Source organism: Microtus ochrogaster, linkage group LG8 (assembly GCF_000317375.1).
Source record: "Microtus ochrogaster isolate Prairie Vole_2 linkage group LG8, MicOch1.0, whole genome shotgun sequence".
Taxonomy (NCBI): Eukaryota; Metazoa; Chordata; class Mammalia; order Rodentia; family Cricetidae; genus Microtus; species Microtus ochrogaster.
In genome coordinates this window covers 21,101,829-21,118,842 of record NC_022033.1, presented here as the reverse complement: position 1 = coordinate 21,118,842, position 17,014 = coordinate 21,101,829, and the positions used below count along the sequence as shown (strand labels likewise).

At 50.2% G+C, this 17,014-nt stretch overlaps 2 protein-coding genes across 3 annotated transcripts in view; one reads left to right on the top strand and one right to left on the bottom strand.

Annotated features, from left to right (window-relative positions):
- The first annotated feature begins 1,451 nt into the window (after positions 1-1,451).
- Tldc2 (TBC/LysM-associated domain containing 2) lies at positions 1,452-10,805 on the top strand. Of its 2 annotated transcripts, XM_005363030.3 has the most exons (6): positions 1,452-1,484; positions 2,647-2,811; positions 3,284-3,436; positions 5,970-6,065; positions 9,468-9,541; positions 10,579-10,805. In XM_005363030.3, the coding sequence occupies exons 1-6, from the start codon at positions 1,452-1,454 to the stop codon at positions 10,712-10,714; spliced, it is 657 nt and encodes a 218-aa protein (XP_005363087.1). In that variant the 3' UTR covers positions 10,715-10,805. The 2 variants fall into 2 exon arrangements, with proteins under 2 accessions (XP_005363087.1, XP_013207557.1); XM_013352103.2 differs by lacking the exon at positions 5,970-6,065.
- Positions 10,806-11,145: 340 nt separating this feature from the next.
- The window catches only part of Samhd1 (SAM and HD domain containing deoxynucleoside triphosphate triphosphohydrolase 1), a 39,561-nt gene continuing 33,692 nt past the window's right edge, over positions 11,146-17,014 (bottom strand). Inside the window, exons 15-16 of the mRNA XM_005363152.3 lie at positions 16,086-16,223; positions 11,146-13,718 (exon numbers count right to left, since the gene is read on the bottom strand). Of these exons, the coding sequence (XP_005363209.1) occupies positions 13,584-13,718; positions 16,086-16,223 (273 nt within the window). The 3' untranslated portion in view covers positions 11,146-13,583. The remainder of the gene's footprint in view (positions 13,719-16,085; positions 16,224-17,014) is intronic.

Here is a 17,014-nt window from a genome sequence, read left to right as displayed (position 1 = left end):
AGAGGCAGGTGTAATAAATACTGGCATTTATCCAGATGCACTGAACATCAGCTGCTATGGGTTCCCACACAGAATTCAGCACAGAAGAGGGAGGATGAAGGCTCGGCATCCTGATCCTCGGGCATTATCTTCATTCTCACGAGATAGATGCTTGTGCTTACAGATGAGGAGCATGTGGGAAAACCTGCCCAAGGTTGCTTAACTGAATAAGGGGTAAATCCCTCTCTTCCTCTCCCTCCCTCCCTCTTCCTCTCCCTTGCCTCCCTCCAATCTCTTCTCTTCCTCTCCCCGTTTTCCCAGGTTCTTATGCACACTGGGAGTAAGCTACCCTGGAGGGGAGGGACCTGTGTTGGGTTGAGAGTAGAGGTATGTGGGGGGGTTGTGATTCACCACTACCCCTGAGCTATAGTCTGTGCTCTTTTTCTCCCCCTCCCTTCCATTCCTTTCACTTCCTTCATTTCCTTTTCTCCTCCCTCTCCTTCCTTCCTCCCTTCCTCCCTCCCTTTCCCTTTCTTTCTCTTTATCCTAGAAATTGGATTCAGGGCCTTATGCAGGCTAAACAGCACCTACTGCTGAGCCACACCCTTGGGAAAACTGTCCTTCAAAGGCTGGCTCTTTTGTCCCGGCATGCCCCTTCAGGCTTTTGCTACACACACAGCAGCTCCTTGGCTTTGAGAGGACATGAATTGCTGGCTGCCAGTCCTGGAAAGCCTTCTGAGGTTTCTGGTCCAGCGAGTTAAATGTTATATAGCGGGGCAGTGAGGTGGCTCTGTGGGTGAGCATGTTTACTATGCAAGCCTGATGACCTGAGTTCAATTCTTTAACCCACGTAAAGGTGGAAGGTGGGAGGTGACTTCTGGTAGTTTCCCTCTGGCCTCCAGACATGTGTGACAGGGTCTCCTTGTGTAGCCCTGGCTGACCTGAAACTCTATATGAAGACCATGCTGGCCTTGAACTCACAGAGCTCTATCTGCTTCTGCCTCCCAAGTGCTGGCATTAAATGTGTGTGCCACTGCTCCTCACTTGATAATTTTTAAATATTACGTACTGGGAAATTGAGGCTTAGTGTGCAAATGATTTTATTTTCAGCTGCTCATAGAATTGGGGTCCTGGATCCTTAGTCTGGGCCATAGGTATCCAAGGAAAAAAATCAGTGTGTCTAGGCTAGACCGTTAGAGAAGAAACTGAAGTGGCCAGAATTCACAACTGGAATTTACTGTGTACGACTCCCATGTGGCTGATGCTCATGAGACCTTGAATGTCGAGTGGCTCACAGACCCACCCAGGGACCATTTGGTCTGGGGCTCACAGATGAGCGGGAGCAAAGGGCAGCTGAGTAGGCATGGAGCCAGAGGGGAGTGCCCAGGCACCTCCTCATCACTGACTTTGCCTTGCAGCATTTCCTCCCTCAGGGCCAAGGACCGGCCCCTGTCCTGGGCTGTGACAGGAGAATGAAAAGCCGAAGATGGCGGTACACTCAGCTGGTAAGGGCTCAGCTCAGGCTGGGGGTTCACTTGGGGAGGAGGTGGAATCTCCAAGCAGGGAGGGGCACAGGCTAGGGTGAAGGGGTGTGTGTGTGTGTTTGTGTGTGTGTGTGTGTGTTTGTTTACTTCACTCAAGTCCTTCCCAGCTGGCTGGGGCTTTAAAACAAGGGCTGACTTAGGACCTGGAGTAACCCTAAGGTCCTGATACACCCTCCCCCAAGGGGACAGACCACTGTTGTTGTCCTTTTGGGGAGACTATTCCACAGTGAGGATCTCTGCAGGTGTGAACCTGAGTAATGGAGGGGGTAAGGAGGGGGCGTACTGGTATTCCTTCCCAGATGGGTGTCTCCTTCTATGATAGACCTTATGTTATTGTGTTCAGGCCTGCTCACATGTGTGAGCACACACACTCAAACACGCCATGGTAAAGTCTGGAAGCTCAGCTAAGTGAATGAGAATGACAACACTAGCATCCGTGCCCACTGATACCCACGCGTGTGTATATAACCCCAGCTCACTCAAAGCGCACTGACAGTCAGCACGCCAAGCTGCCCACACACGTACCTCTATTTCAAGCAACATACAACTCCTGTGGGCGAGCACACACTCTGCGGGGAGCCAAGAGACTGCACACATCTCTTCACTGACTGAAAGTGAGCCCCAGAGCTTCCCCGTATGATCTAGAAGTCAGTGGTACCTTCTCAGGGTACAGGGAGAATTCAGAGAGACCCCTCCCAGCAGGCTCATCACACAGGCCTGGGCACAGAGTTCTGGACCTTGGTGCCAACGTCTGCCCTTCTTGTGATTGATTGTTTCAGCCACTACTTCACATCCAAACACACACAGCTGCAGCAGACCAGACTCCTACCTGCCCTTCTGCCCTCTTCCAGGCTTAGTTTGGAGCCTGGTGCGAGAGCAAACTGGCAACAGATGGTGGTGCCCATCTGAGAGGCACTGTGAGGGCCTTTGCCCACCCCCTTCCTTCATTAGCAGTAGCCAGTCAGGAGGAAGGGACAGAGTCTTGCTTGTGGTGGGTGCTTCCCCACTCTGCTGGGCTGGGCTGGCAGGGGTCTGGACAGGGGCCAAGGCAGCCCTGGCTTTTGAGCCCAGGATCTGGTGACAGCTGGTACCCCTGTGTCCTTCAATCTTTATATCTTTACAGCCCACCCAGGTGGAGGACACCCTGTCTGGGGAGGAGGGCGAGGAGGAGGAAAAGGAGGAAGAAAAGAAAGAGGAGGAGGCAGTCCCAGCCCCGGCTCCTCAGGACCCTGTGGAGCCTCAGCTGACAGAAGCCAGCCGGGTCCTGGGCGCCTCAGAGATTAGGCAGGTTCGGGCACATTCTATGTAGTAGGACTTCAGCCCTATCCTAGCCACACCCAGGGGTGATAGAGTCACAACTACCATGTCCCCAGCTCCGGGTTACCCTGAATCAATCATGCTTTCTCCCTGGACTTCCTGTCCTCTCTAGTCACAACCAGTGCCACCCTTCTCACTGGGCAGAGCTGGAGAACGTAGCAGGGGTGACATGGGTCCTGGGGACTAAAGCCAGACTGGGGTGGAGCAGACACATGGCAGAGTACTAGTGACCAAGGCAAGTCCCCCGAGGTCTGCCCTGGGTTGGAATCCTGCCTCTGCCATCTACTCTCCATCTCCCTGAACCTCAGTTTTCTCATCTATGAAATGGGAACAAAGGCTAGCTAATGGCTATGGGGCCTCTGGACAGAGTAAAAGGCTGCAAGGTGGGAGGAGGGAGGGAAGATGGAGGCAGTCCCTTCACTCAGTTCCAGCTCTGCCTCCAGCTCGGTCTCCACTTACCCCCAAGAGTCGGTGGCCGCCCCTGGAGTCTGGTCTTCTGCACATCAAAGGACGGCTTCAGTCTGCGGAGGCTGTACCGCCAGATGGAGGGTCACAGTGGACCAGTCCTGCTGGTGTTGAGAGACCAGGATGGGCAGGTGAGCTGGGTCAGGGCACGGGGGCTCCCAACCAGACAAGTGGATACTGCCCGGGGCAGAGTGAGAAGCACAAAACAGAGATGACCGATTCTATCACCGGTCAGGAACACTGATGGTGGCGCAGAGACCTGACCCACTTCAGGCCCTCATTTTCTCATTCCTGTATCTGAAGCCACTTCTGCGTGCCAGGTTAGGTGATGTGGAAGAGTGAGATCAAGCCAGAAATGATGCAGAAGGCTTAGAGTTAATGGTCTGATTTCCTGTGTGGGGGTGGGGAGGGTGTGAGGTGAGGGGGAGCTAGAGGGGGGCATTGAACAACCAACCACTGAGGCCATGCAAAACTGCATCCTTATGTTTGCAAGCATAAGTCCATGGCTGGGCTGCTTTGCTTTTTTTTTTTTTTTTGGTTTTTTTTTTTTTTTTTTTTGGTTTTTCGAGACAGGGTTTCTCTGTGGTTTGGGAGCCTGTCCTGGAACTAGCTCTCTTGTAGTTCTTCAGGCTGGTCTCGAACTCACAAAGATCTGCCTGCCTCTGTGGGCTGCTTTGATTTATTCTGTCTCACTAAAACACAAATTGGCTCAGAACCCTATGTATAGCCTGGGCTGACCTTGAACTCCAGATGCTCCTGCCTCAGTCTCCTCAGTGCTGAGTACAGGCAGATGTCACCACCTCTGGATCTTGCAAAGGTCGAGCAGACGATCTACATCTAAATGATGGAGGCATATTTTGAAAATATCCCCAGCTGATTGGAGGAAGCCAGAGGAGACAGCCAAGGCTACATGCCAAAAGAGGAACTTTGATAGCTCTGCCTGAAGTTCACGTGGCCACTCCAACAATAGAATTTCTGGCAGGTTCTCCATGCAGAAAGTGGGAGGGACTGAGAGCTGGTTTCAAATGCTCCTCTACAGAAGGAACATACCAGAGCTGGAAGAGGTCTCAAGGGTCCCAACCACCTAGACAGGAGTCTGCCTGGGAAGACTTTGTGCTCGAGAGCCAAGAAACTTACCCTGTTCCGACAGGGCCTCTTCTGTGGTAGAGCACTATGTATTATAAGAAGTTTCTCCTAGCACTAGGCCTACAGCTGCACCCCACTGCCCCATGTAACACTGTGATAGTCCACACCCCAACCCCAGGAGCCGTCCCACAAAAGATGTCAACCAGACACATAGCAGGCAGGTGAGAGGCAAGAAGCAAAACTACAGCTATAAAACGCGTGGTTTTCTCTTTAAAGCCAGAAGGGAGGTACATTCTTGAGCTGATCGGGAACAAATGAAGATACAACGACACAAATAGATAATACCAGGATTATAGCTCATTCTCTTGGGTGTGATAATGGCACTGGGGTTATATGAGAGTCAGCCCCTTTCTTGTGGGCTGGTGGATTAGGAACGAATGTCATGGTATCACAGTCAAGTGGGCCTAAGAAACTAAAGCCAGTATGTGAACTAGAGCAAATTCCCTGTTTGCTCAAAGTCAGAAGGAATCTATACTTGTTTTGAACTTTAAAAGGTGTTTTTTTTTCCGGTGGTACAGGGTTTCCCCCTTGTACCTTGCACAGGCCAGGCAGACGCTCTACCAACACAGTCCCAGCCCCAGCCCTTCGCTCTTCCGTACATTTGAAGCTGGTGCAGAAAGTGAGAGGGAAGAGTTTGTGTGGGGGGTAGGGGTATAGGAAAGTCTGTGCACCGGCACTGGGCAGGTGCCAGGAGGAAGCGACAGAAGTCAGCTTGGGGAGGAAGAGGGGGATTTGACTAAGGCTTACCTCATTTTCTTTCTGCTTGTGTATGATTGCAGCTCTTCGAGAGGCATTGCTTATATGAAATAAGTATATTTGGGGCTGAGGTGGTAATGGTTCGGTCAGGAAAGTATTTGCCGTGCAAGCGTGAGGACCGAAGTTCAATTCCCAGCTGTCATGTAGAAAGCTGGGTGTGGCAGGATATGTTTGTAACCCCAGCACTAGGAGGCAGACACAGAGGAGCCTGGCGCTTGCCGGACTGCCAGTCTCAATGGTCAGTTCCAGATGTGGTGAAAGCCTGTGGAAGGCAGCAGAGGAGGAGAGTCCTTATGGGCCGCTGGCTTCCATAAGCATGGGAAAGTGTCGTGTGTCTGTGTGTGTGTGTGTGTGTGTACACCTATGCACACACATGAACATAGTCACATTCATACAACATGGACATACTTTCTTAAAGGGTAATCTGGACATGGCACATGGCTGTGAAGGCTCTCATGGGGTTAAGTTCTAGGTCAGACTTGGTTACACAGCATGAGCCTGAAGAGGAAAAGATAGACAGACAGACAGACACACATGGTGGGGATTTAACAAAGAGTCAGAACAACTCAGGGGAGGCCACCAGCAAGGATTCTTCCTGTGGAGTGTGGGAAAGAGGGCAGGCTGGTGGCCTTGGAGATGCCCTATCCCCAGCTTTCCACTCAGCTCCCCCTGGAGTCCTGGAGACTGGGGGTGCATTTTCAAGCCCCGTGAAGGTGGCTGGTGGAACCCAGTTCCTTTCGTGTGCTTTTCTCTGCTTTCCAGATGTTTGGTGCCTTCTCCTCCTCAGCTATCCGACTCAGCAAAGGCTTCTACGGTACTGGCGAGACATTTCTCTTCTCCTTCGCCCCACAGCTAAAGGTGAGGTTCCCACCTTCTGTCACGGAGGAAGGCTACAACAGGTCACAGCCCTGGGGATCCCAGAGGCCCCCAGCTTCAGTCCCCGTGCGGGGTTGCCTCCTGTCCACTCCTCCACAGGGCAATGGTGGGCATGCAAGTGCCCTCAGTTGCCCATCAAGATCTCCTGGAGTCATGAGCTGAGCGAGGGAGGCTAGAGAGGACAAGATGGGTTTGAGTGCAGGTAGGACCTGAGGTGTAGGAGGAGGAGGATGCTTCCAATGGCCTCTTGTGAGGTCTGCACATGAAGGCTGGAGGAGAGAGGAGTCACACAGTCCCTGTGTTTGGGAAGGGGAGCCCCAGAGAGCATGCCAGTCTGGTAGTGGCAGGAAGAGGCCATCTCTGCCTGTCCTTTTCTAAGAAGGGTAAGGCTCTCCTTTGGCCAGGCTGTTACCAGAGCAGCCAGTGTTCTCAGACCCAGCTCTTGGCAGGCCCCATTTACAGGAAACAATGAGAAAGGGGTAGGACGGAACGAAAATACCAAATGGACCACAGAGCCTAGAGTGGGCCTGAGGCCAGTGAAGCCAGAGGGAATGAAGGGTGAGCAAAGGCGCAGTCATGGAGGAGAGGGTCTCCTTGAGGTCAAACACTTGGAGCAGTGACAGCAAATGAACAATGTGTAGGACAACAGGAAGGAGTGGGGAGAGGGAGAGGGCCATCTGAGATGAACTGGAGAGGCTCCTTGCACTCCTTGCTAGGGACAAGTGCCAGATGTGACCGTGAAGACGGCAGCTGGAGACTGCAACTGAGGAGGAGACGGATGGACGGATGGATGGATGGACGGACGGATGGACGGATGGACGGATGGACCATGAAGTTCACTAGGGAACTGGGAAAGAATGGGGAGAGTGATTCAGTGCTCAGGTCCCATATGATCAGTGACAGGGACAGGTGTCTGGAGCCTCAGAGAGCACAAGCCGCAGGAGAGCTGGGGCTTTTAGAGGTGGGAAGTCCTAAGCTTCTTCCATATAAACCTTTTCTGTCATTGGGTTGCTGACCGACTGAAGCTGCCGAGTGTTGTGCGACAGGCAGAGCACACAGCCTTTACCGTAAGTAGACATGAGAGTAACTCACGGGTCTGCATTTACCACCTCACAAAATGGCACATTCAATCATAGGAAAAAATCCTTAGCTGACTGGTGGTGGTGCACACCTTTATCCCAGAACTCAGGAGGCAGAGGCAGATGGATCTCCGTGAGTTCAAGGTCAGGGTGGTCTACAGAGTGAGTTCCAGGACAGTCAGGGTTACATGGAGAAACACTGTCAGGGGAACAAATGTGTTATCATTGGTCCACATGGGTCCACTGTTATCATTGTCCCATCTTACAGATGAGGGAGCCTAGGCACAGAGAGGTTGAGTAACCCGCCTAACTCAGTCTGTGGTGAAGGGAGATGTGGACCCCAGACCCAGCGTGTGAATTCAGGCAGGGCACTCTGGAGACAGAGGATGGGGGGGGGGTAACGCATGTAGGAACCACAGAGGTGGACAGGGTCGGAGTGTGAGGCAGACCATGTATTTGCTTAGTGTGTCCTTGAAGAACTATTTGTTCACACTTTGGCGGATGGAGAACTAGTTCTGGATGTTTTTGTTTGCTATTAGAGGTGTCCCCTCCAGTGCACAGACACCCGCAAGTACACTCTGCCTCACAGTCTCACACCAAGATGGTCACATGGGTGTGGATGGCCTTGCTAGTGACAAAAAGCATTTGCCCTCTTGCTCAGCCTCCATCAACTGTAGCCACCTCCCCTTCCTGGGAGAGAAGCAAAGGGGTCAGCGATGCCGGGTCACCAAGACTGCAGGCTGATCCCCACCACCTTCCTGTGGCACATACTAGGACCTCAAAGCTCTGGATTCTTCCTGTTGGAGCCTCCTGCTGGTTCCTGTCATCAGAGCCGGGGACTCGGGTGTCTTTGATGACTACCCTTGTTTCCTCTGTGGCTCTTCTCAGGCCATCCTTCGTCCCTCTGCACAGTGCTTTCCTCGCTAGTGTTCCTAACACACCACTTCTCTTATTTATCTGTCTCCTCCTGAAATGTCGTATGAAGCGGATGTTTTGTTCATTATGTCCTCTGTTCTACCCAATGCCTAACTGTGCCTGCTGTGTAAGTGCTGAAATCCAGTATTTTCAAGGGATCACCGTTCCCCAGCCTGTAAGAATCCCATACATTGAAAACCTTAATCCTCGTCTGTGCCTGGCCTGGTGCCCTTCACGAATTCCCAGTGCTTGTACTGCTGTTCAAGTAACACAACCAACTTTGTCTTAGTTTCTTCTGTAGCAATGCTTATCTTGGAGAAAGCAGAGAAAGTGTTGGGAGCCTGTCTTCTCTGGTCACTTGTTCACTTTATCTCATTCCTTCCCAGCTTGGTCCTTTATCTTTCCATTCCTCCTAGCGTTTGAGGCTTCTAATTACAGGAAGCAATATACTATACTTTACTTTTGGGGCCCTTTAGGAGCCTTTCTATTGCCTAATTTGGCTCTTGAATATTCACTCGTTTATTTCAGGAGTTTAGCAGGGCAGCTGGGCAGTTCTCCGGGAGTTTACCTTGTAGAGGGGTGGATAGGGGTAAGTTTCCTACAGGAATGGAGCTGTCTCCGAGGGGGTAGATGCCAAGGGAAATCAAACAGGGGCTCTCGGTGATGACATTCAGACTGCAGGGCAAGAAATGACCCTTGAGGACGGGGTTGTGGGGAGCTGGGGCAGAGGGGTCTGAGTAGGAAGGCCATAAGGAAGGAGCACCTTCACGCTCTGGTGAACAGAGAGGTCAGTGTGGTTCAGGTGGGTCTGTAAGAGAAGACGGTGCGGAGAAAAGAAAAGGGATGGGGGCGGGTGCACTCTGGCTGGAGAACTGGTTGTTTCCTTCACAGTGGAGAGCATCAGAAAGCTGGAGGTACAAGACTCACAGTGTGATTTAGGTTTGGGATGGGCCATTCAGGTCACTATAGAGAGGACTGGGGGGCAGTATATGGTGTGAGACAAGACCAACAGGAGGCTGCGACCCAGAGGGTTGGACGGAGAAGTCACAGGAGGTCACAGTGAGTCTTACTGACCTGCAGGTCACGAGATAGGTTGGCTGGGAGGCAGTTCCACCCCAACTCCAGGCCTGGCCTTTTCTCTTTCCATCTTTGAAAGCAGGAAGCCTCAAAGATTTTTTTCCCTAGCATGAAGGAGCTGCTAGGATGTAGAGGATTCAAGACAGAGGGCATAAGGAAACTAAACTCTTGAGGCCGGGAGCCCAGTCCTTCCTGGTAATCCCTGGGCCCAGAAGCTCCCGGTTCCTGCACAACACTGCCACCACGTGGCTTGGAGTCAGACTGCAAAGACAGCACTCAAAAGTAACCCAGCCTTTCTTTTTCTTTCACCCAGGTCTTTAAGTGGACAGGAAGTAACTCTTTCTTCGTGAAGGGAGACCTGGACTCACTGATGATGGGCAGTGGAAGGTGTGTGTCTGTCACCCTACGTCTTGGGGCGGCCTGTTTTCCTCTCCTTAGGGGGCTGCGGGTGGAGCAAGCAGGCTGAATCTTTTGGGCCGACTTCAGTGCCCTATAGCGTCAGGCCCTCGGCCATTCCCCAGTGGCTCACATGCAACTAACCCTCCTCTAAGTCAAGCGAGGAGCGTGGACCAACTAGTTAGTGCCATCTTAGCCTGAACCGACTCTGGGAATGTCCACATGGATGAAGTTATAGTCATGCAATGGGAAAGCCCCAGATTTCTGAGTCCCGTGGGACATGGCTGGTTAGAAGATGTGCATCTAGCTAAGAATACAGCCTGTATGTCTGTGGAGGTGAGCGGGAGCGAGTTAGGAACAGAAACAGGGGGTAGCTTCACCTTGCTGTGACCTCCACACTGAAGCACGCACACTAACGTGTGCTTTCCCCAGTTAGCACAGCTCCGTGGAGAGGCAGCGGGGTACACCAGCCATTGCTGACTCCTAATTCACTTCCTGCCTCCCGCCTAGGTTTTCTGTCAAATTTGAGGATTAGAATGCTCTAAAACAGGGTTGAGGTGATGACTGCACCACTGTCTATAGTTAAAATAATGGATTGTTTAAAAAATGCTCTGGATGCAAGAGTACAACGTGAGGAGACCCAACCTTGGACAAATTCGTATAGGGATGAGAACAGCTATGATGGGGATACACCGGTAATGCTGCCAAGGCTGACGATGGCAGTCATAGGCTACACCTGTGCCAGTTCCTTTTCTGGTGTGTGTGTGTGTGTGCGTGTAACTGAAGAAGACATCAGGTGTGCCCCATGGTCCACCTCCACCATATCTTCGGAGATCTCTCACTGACTAGCTAGACTGGCTGGCCAGCACCTCTGGGATCCATCTGCCTTTGTTCTCCCTGTACTGGGGCTGCGGATGGAGTGTGACCTGCCTAGCCTTTTATGTTAGTGCTGGAGGCAGCTTCATGCTTATGTAGCAGACAGTGTACCAACCGAGCCATCTCTACGGCCCATTTCCTCTTCTCTTTAGTGGCCAGTTTGGGCTGTGGCTGGATGGAGACTTGTACCGTGGGGGAAGTTACCCCTGTGCCACCTTCAACAATGAAGTGCTGGCCCGGCAGGAGCAATTCTGCATCGAGGAGCTGGAGGCCTGGGTTCTGAGCTGACACCTCCCAGGATCGGGGATGCTCAGGTCACTTTTGGATGCTGCCCAGGTCTTGCTACACAGGGCAGCCATTTTGCCTGACTCAGGATGGTGAAGAACCCTCATGTGGACTGTGGCTCTCAGCCAGCCTCCTTATGGCCTGAAAACCCAGGGCAGGAACAGCAGAGCTGATGTGAAGGTGTGAAAGACACTCTTGCTGAAGACGCACGACATCTGTCTTTATAGGATTTGACAATTTCTAGAGAACTCAGAAGACCAAAAAACAAACAAAAAACAAAACAAAATAACAACAAAAACCTGTACTGACACATTTCCATATCCTTCCAAACAAGTCAGGTGTGTACACACGTGCACACACACAAACACACACATTTCTATTTTGTATGTTTTAGAGATTACTTTTACTTGAAGAATGCTCTCAAGCCTCCGAAATCTGGGCTCAGCTACTGGAAACTAATAAAACATAGAAGCATTCATCATTTTACTCCTTGCCTTGCTGTCTCTCCTAGAAGCCAATGGGTGGGGTTGGATGCCACCAATGGGTCAGGTGCCCACACATCTGTTACTTGATTTCATGGGAGAGAGAGAAAAGCTACAAATGAACAATATGTCTATCTGGGCAAAGAAGCTGAACCTTTGCAGACCCCAGGGGCTCGAGGGAGGAAGGAGGTCATTTTCAGGCACCAGAGCCTTGTTAACTATGGCTCCACCATCCAGTCACATGCAGGGAAACCTCCTGCTGGAAGGGAGCAAACTATATCTTGCTCTTATTTTGTGAGGAAAACCAAGTACTTGGGCCCTTGTCAATGCCACCGTGTGCAGACCCAACACAGTGGTAGGACACCATGGAGTGTCTTTGCAAAGGACGCCAGACCGGGCACACAGGTGTAAGGAGACGGCAGTTGAGGAGCATGCCTCCAGTTTCAAGATAGAAACGCACTCACGACAGCTTCACTGCAGCGGTTTCCCTCACCCAGCTGAAGTCACCATCACTCAACCTGTGGTCCTATTTACAGCAAGCAGACAGTTCAGTAACTTAGAGGCCAAGCCGTTAAAAATCTCCGTTTTTATGCAATCTTGAAAACAGGTACTCAACAATGAAAACAGCTTCAAAGGCATAAAATATAGTTGTCTTGTGCATAAAAGGGGCGCGTTGTTTCCCAGATATCACAGTACAAAATTAGGTACAAAATGCCAGAATAAACCACAAAGATTTAAAAATAAGACTGGCAAAAATAAAGCAATAGTAGCGGAAAAATATACCATTCTCAACATCGAGTCTGGGCACATGAAGGCAGAGCCTCCGGCCATCTCCCTGACTGTCAGAGAGGCATGTGGCTAGCGGGGGCAAGCTAGCACCTCCCTTGTGCGTTTATGAGCTCAGAGGCAGACACACCAAATACTCTTTCACCTATGAGTGAACAAAATAGAACCTGGCTACCCAGAGGGGAGAGGTGGCACAGCAACCTGTCGGTGTATTCAAGTTGCCCGCTGCCAGGGCTGCCTCCTCATTTAGGGGAGTATCATGACTAAGATGTCATCTGCAGCTCCTGCCCCAGTCCCTACCACCCGCATCTCCACATCTCCAGCACTTCTGGTTGCCACCCCCTTCGGTTCCAACTAGACCTGGTTCTTGGTGAAGCTGTGCACAGCGCAGGTGAGGAGAGCAGCATGGGTGTCTGCGCAACCTCGATGGCTCTGCACTGCTAGGAACAGCTAGCTACATGGGGGGACCCGAGCCATCTAGACCACTAGGTTCACAAACACAGTCTGGAATGTTCTGAAACCCGTAAACACAATGAAGCAGTGGTGGTGAAATTCCAAGTGAGAGGAGTCAGGACGGTGTCTGTGGCGTTGTCTGAACAGCTGAGCAGTCCAACTCAGAGGAGGTGGAAGAAGGTTTGTCCCCAGCTGGCTGTGGTGAGTTCTTTGGGGCTGGAGTGATTTCAAGTACAAAGGAGTTGATCTTGTCTGGAGCCACATCAGACTCGGAGCAATCTGGTGTGAGGAACCCTCCAACCCTAGCACCTCCTAGAGCAGGCAGGGGGTTAGACTAGGAGACGGGGCAGAGAGGTGGGTCAGTGGTAGAGGAATTGCCTGGCATGCCTCAGCTCCTCTCAACAAAGAGCTGTCCGATGCTCCCCCAGCCTAGCACTTAGCAGGGATGGAAGGGAACGGTGGCTCTCTCTCCTGGGAGGAGCAGGGTGAGGGGCACCTCTCAGGGGGTCTAAGATTTTGTTTATTTCAACTTTGAATTCCAATTTGTGCCCCTGTCTCAATTTATAAATTAAAAACAAAAGGCAATCATTTGTCCTAAGAGTTCAGAATAGATGGAAGAGTTATCCTGAGAAAACAGGTAGCTAAAGGAGAAAGGCTTCAATAATGCTAAAAACACACAAGCTAATGCTTTTCATAGTAGGTGCCTTAGTCACTGTTCTATTGCTGTCAAGAGACGCTATGACCAAGGCAACTTATAAAAGAAAGCAGCTAGTGGGGGCTTGCTTACAGTTTTAGATGCTTAGTCCACTATCATAATGGTGGGGAGCATGGCAGCAGCTGAGAGCTACATCCTGACCCACAGGCAGAGAGATTGGACCTCAAAGGCCACCCCCAGTGACATACCTCCTCCAACAAGGCCACCCCTCTTGATCCTTCTAATCCTTTCAAACTGTTCTACTCCCTGGTGACTAAGCACTCAATTATATGAGACTATGGTGGCTGTTCTCATCCAAACCTCCACAGGAAGCATAGCAAACTCATGCTAATATTACCATTTTTCGTTTTGAATAAAATGACTTACCCTTCAGCATATGCATACACTCAAAATACTAAATAAAAATCACTAGTAGATTCTGATTATATTTCCTAACTTAATTGTGGAGAGAGGAAGCGGCTTGCATATTAAAATTTAGATGTGCTTTGGCTTTGGATGCTTCTCGGTGGCAACCTGGATCATCATTCTGCCATTTCCGAGGAGTTATAAGTGGGGCCATGATGTCACCATCCTATTAAAGAGAGAGAGGAAATCAGGGCACAGAGAAAAGCCAGTTCCCATCACTGTATTTTGGGGTGCACCTCAGGCACACATAACCTTGTCCTGCACATAGATTGCTAGAGAAATCCAAAGTTGTATGTACTCTGTGAGAACATCACGGCTGAGACGCAGCTCACTGCTGCCCAGAATTGGCAGAGTTCGTACACCTTCATGGGACTCTTGGAGACACAGAAGCTACACTGGATTCTTGCTTCTCTTTTCCCCACTCTCCAATAAAACAAATAACCCAGGTCTGCAAACAGGGGACAAGAAGGATGGGGACAAATGACAACTGGAACACTGGGACCATGACTACTTGCTGAATTTGAATCTTTCTCTTTAAATAAACCTCTTTGGCCCTATCAACATAGGCTCCAGTCATATGCACCACCCTTCCACCAAGAGGCTGCCTCAGATTAACACAATGACCCAACAGGAGGCCACTAGGCTCTCTAACCCACCTGCCTCCTGGAACATGGCTCTTTGCCCATTTACTCTCAGGCACTTATGACCTCTTCATGCTCCACTCAGACGTGGCAGCTGCTCTTCTCAGAGGCCTTGGCTGGCTCTTGTGCCCAGTGGTTTCTCAGGTGACAGACTGAGGTGAGGAGGGCAGAGAAGCCTGGGTATTCCCTCTGGCGTGGTTTTCAGGGGCTGTGATCATTCTATGGTTCCAGCTCCTGGAAGGGGCCACCGCTCCTGACCTCTCTGAGAAGGCAGTGACATTATCCGGGCATTGTCTCGCTGTCTGTCATTTGTTCATTTAGCTCTATCAAACCTTTGGGAAATCTCCCAATGCTAAATGTCTTCTGCTGAACATACTGGGTCTGGCTAGACAGAGCTTTTGTGAGCTGCTACTGCTCATCTCAAAAGCAGCAGTATTTGTAAAATCCCTATCTCTATCACACTTCCTTCTGCTTCCAACTCTAGCAAATATTAAAAATGAGCATTTAAAAGATTTCACTTGCTGGGAGGTGGTGACACACACCTTTAAGCCCAGCACTCAGGAGGCAGGTAGATCTCTGTAAGTTCGAGGCCAGCCTGGTCTACAAGAGCTAGTTTCAGGACAGGCACCAAAGCTACAGAGAAACCCTGTCTTGAAAAACAAAACAAAACAAAACAAAACAAAAAAGATTTCATTCAATGGCTCCAGGCTGCCCCTTGCACACGGGATGGCAGAAAATACCTCACGCTCAACAATGCTCCTGAAAGGGCTCGTGTTCTCTGTGACCTTTCAGCTATCCCCATGTTGCTTCTGTTTCAGTGCCTCCCTATCATCAGCCCCCGCTGCCAGCACTGAATGAGCCGCTGAGATTTCTCCTCTGGGGCTGGCCTGCAAGCTTTCCTGAGGCAGGCTTTTCTCATCTAACCAAACACTAATATGCTACACAACTGCTGTTTACTTTTGTGTTTGTGGTCCACACCTAGAGACCCAGAGTACTAAGGAACTATGTCTGTCTTAGGGACTGCTTCATCCTGGTACTGAACACAGGACCTGACAAGAAACAAACCAAGCAAACTCATCTGATGAGTTAATATACCTAGGTTTAAGGTACTTTACACACACAGTGGTGTTTTTATTTCCCGTTTCCTTAAAAAAAAAAAAAAGGTGTGTGTGGTATGCGTATATGTATGTGGTACATGTGTATGTGTGTTATCTGTAATATATGTGTATCGTGTATATGTATCATGTATACACATGCATGGTGTGTGTATGTGTGTGTGTACTGTATAGGTCTGTGTATGCATGTGTATTGTGTGTTTGCAGGTGATCTTGACCATGAGGCACACGTGGAAGCCAGAGGGTAACACCGGTGCCTTCTTCAATCACTTCTCCACCCTTTTTTTCCCCCACATTTTTTATTTTATGTGTATGCATGCATATCTATGCACCACTTGCATATCTGGTACCCACGGAGACCAGAAGAGGGCATCAGATCTTCTGGAACTGGAGTTACAGCTGGTTGTCAGCCGTCGTGCCCAGGTCTTCTGGAAGAGTAGCCAGTGCTCTTAACTGCTGAGCCATCTCTCCAGCCCCATATTGCTACAATTTAAATGAGAACCTCTCAGTGATTAAAAGGATCACTTTTGGATTTTCCTTAAAAATCAAAAAATATGCCAGGTCCCTATGCAGCTGTATATCTGTACTTCCCAAGCTTGGGAGGTGAAGGAGGATCAGGAATTCGAGGTCATATAGCATATATGCATATATATGCTATATATATATATAGCCATATAGCAAATCTGAGACCAACCTGAACTATATATGACCTGTCTCACCCCAGCTCCCAGATTCCTTTCTTGTTGAATGTTCAAGGGCATGAATAGAGTCACTCACCTGCGGTTTGGTGAAGTCTCTGTCCGCACACCACTGAATGAAGTGCTGCCGAGCAGCATGTAGGCTCTTTCTGTCTTTCTTCTTACAGTATACTCGGATGAGCTGCTCTGCAAATTTCTGTGGCAGAAGCTGCGACACCTTTTTTTCAAAAAAAAAAAAAAAGATCTTGCTTGAGTTCTCACAGCAGCCTCCCAGGGTCTGGGTATCTTTTTTTTTTTTTTTGTTTTTTTCGAGACAGGGTTTCTCTGTGGTTTTGGAGCCTGTCCTGGAAACTAGCTCTTGTAGACCAGGCTGATCTCGAACTCACAGAGATCCGACTGCCTCTGCCTCCCTAGTGCTGGGATTAAAGGTGTGAGCCACCACCGCCCGGCTTGCCTTACTTTAAAAACATTAGATTTATTAACTTATATGTGTGTATGTTTTATCTGCTTGTATGCACACACACTATGTACATGCTAGGAATCACACTGGTGTCTTCAGCAAAAGCTACAGTGCTCTTAATCACTGAACCATCTTTCTAGCCCCGCCTTCTCTTTTTTTTAAAGCTGGAAATAGATTTCTCTCTCATACAATACATCCTGACCATTTCCCCTCCCTCCAGTCTTCCGAGTTCCCCCAGCCCCCCTTTCTCCTGGATCCACATCCCCCGCATCTCCCACCAGAAAAGAGCAGGTGTCAAAGAGACTACAACTAAACATGACAAAATAAAAGACAATAAAAAAGGCAAAAGCCCTCACACCAGAGCTGGGCAAGGCCACCCAACAGGAAGAAGAGGGTCCTAAGAGCAAGTGAGTCAGAGAGGCACCCACTCCCCCAGTGAGGAGCCCCCTGAGAGTCAGAGGCACACCCACTCCTCCAGTGCCCCCTAAGAGTCAGAGGCACGCCCACTCCTCCAGTGAGGAGCCCCCTAAGAGTCAGAGAGGCACACC

Excerpts from the sequence above, each read along its gene's own strand:
- Tldc2 (XM_005363030.3), top strand. The coding sequence starts at position 1,452 with ATGAAAAGCCGAAGATGGCGGTACACTCAGCTG. Across the intron at positions 2,812-3,283 it reads GCGCCTCAGAGATTAGGCAG|CTCGGTCTCCACTTACCCCC; the intron begins GTTCGGGCACAT and ends CTCTGCCTCCAG. Across the intron at positions 3,437-5,969 it reads TGAGAGACCAGGATGGGCAG|ATGTTTGGTGCCTTCTCCTC; the intron begins GTGAGCTGGGTC and ends TCTGCTTTCCAG.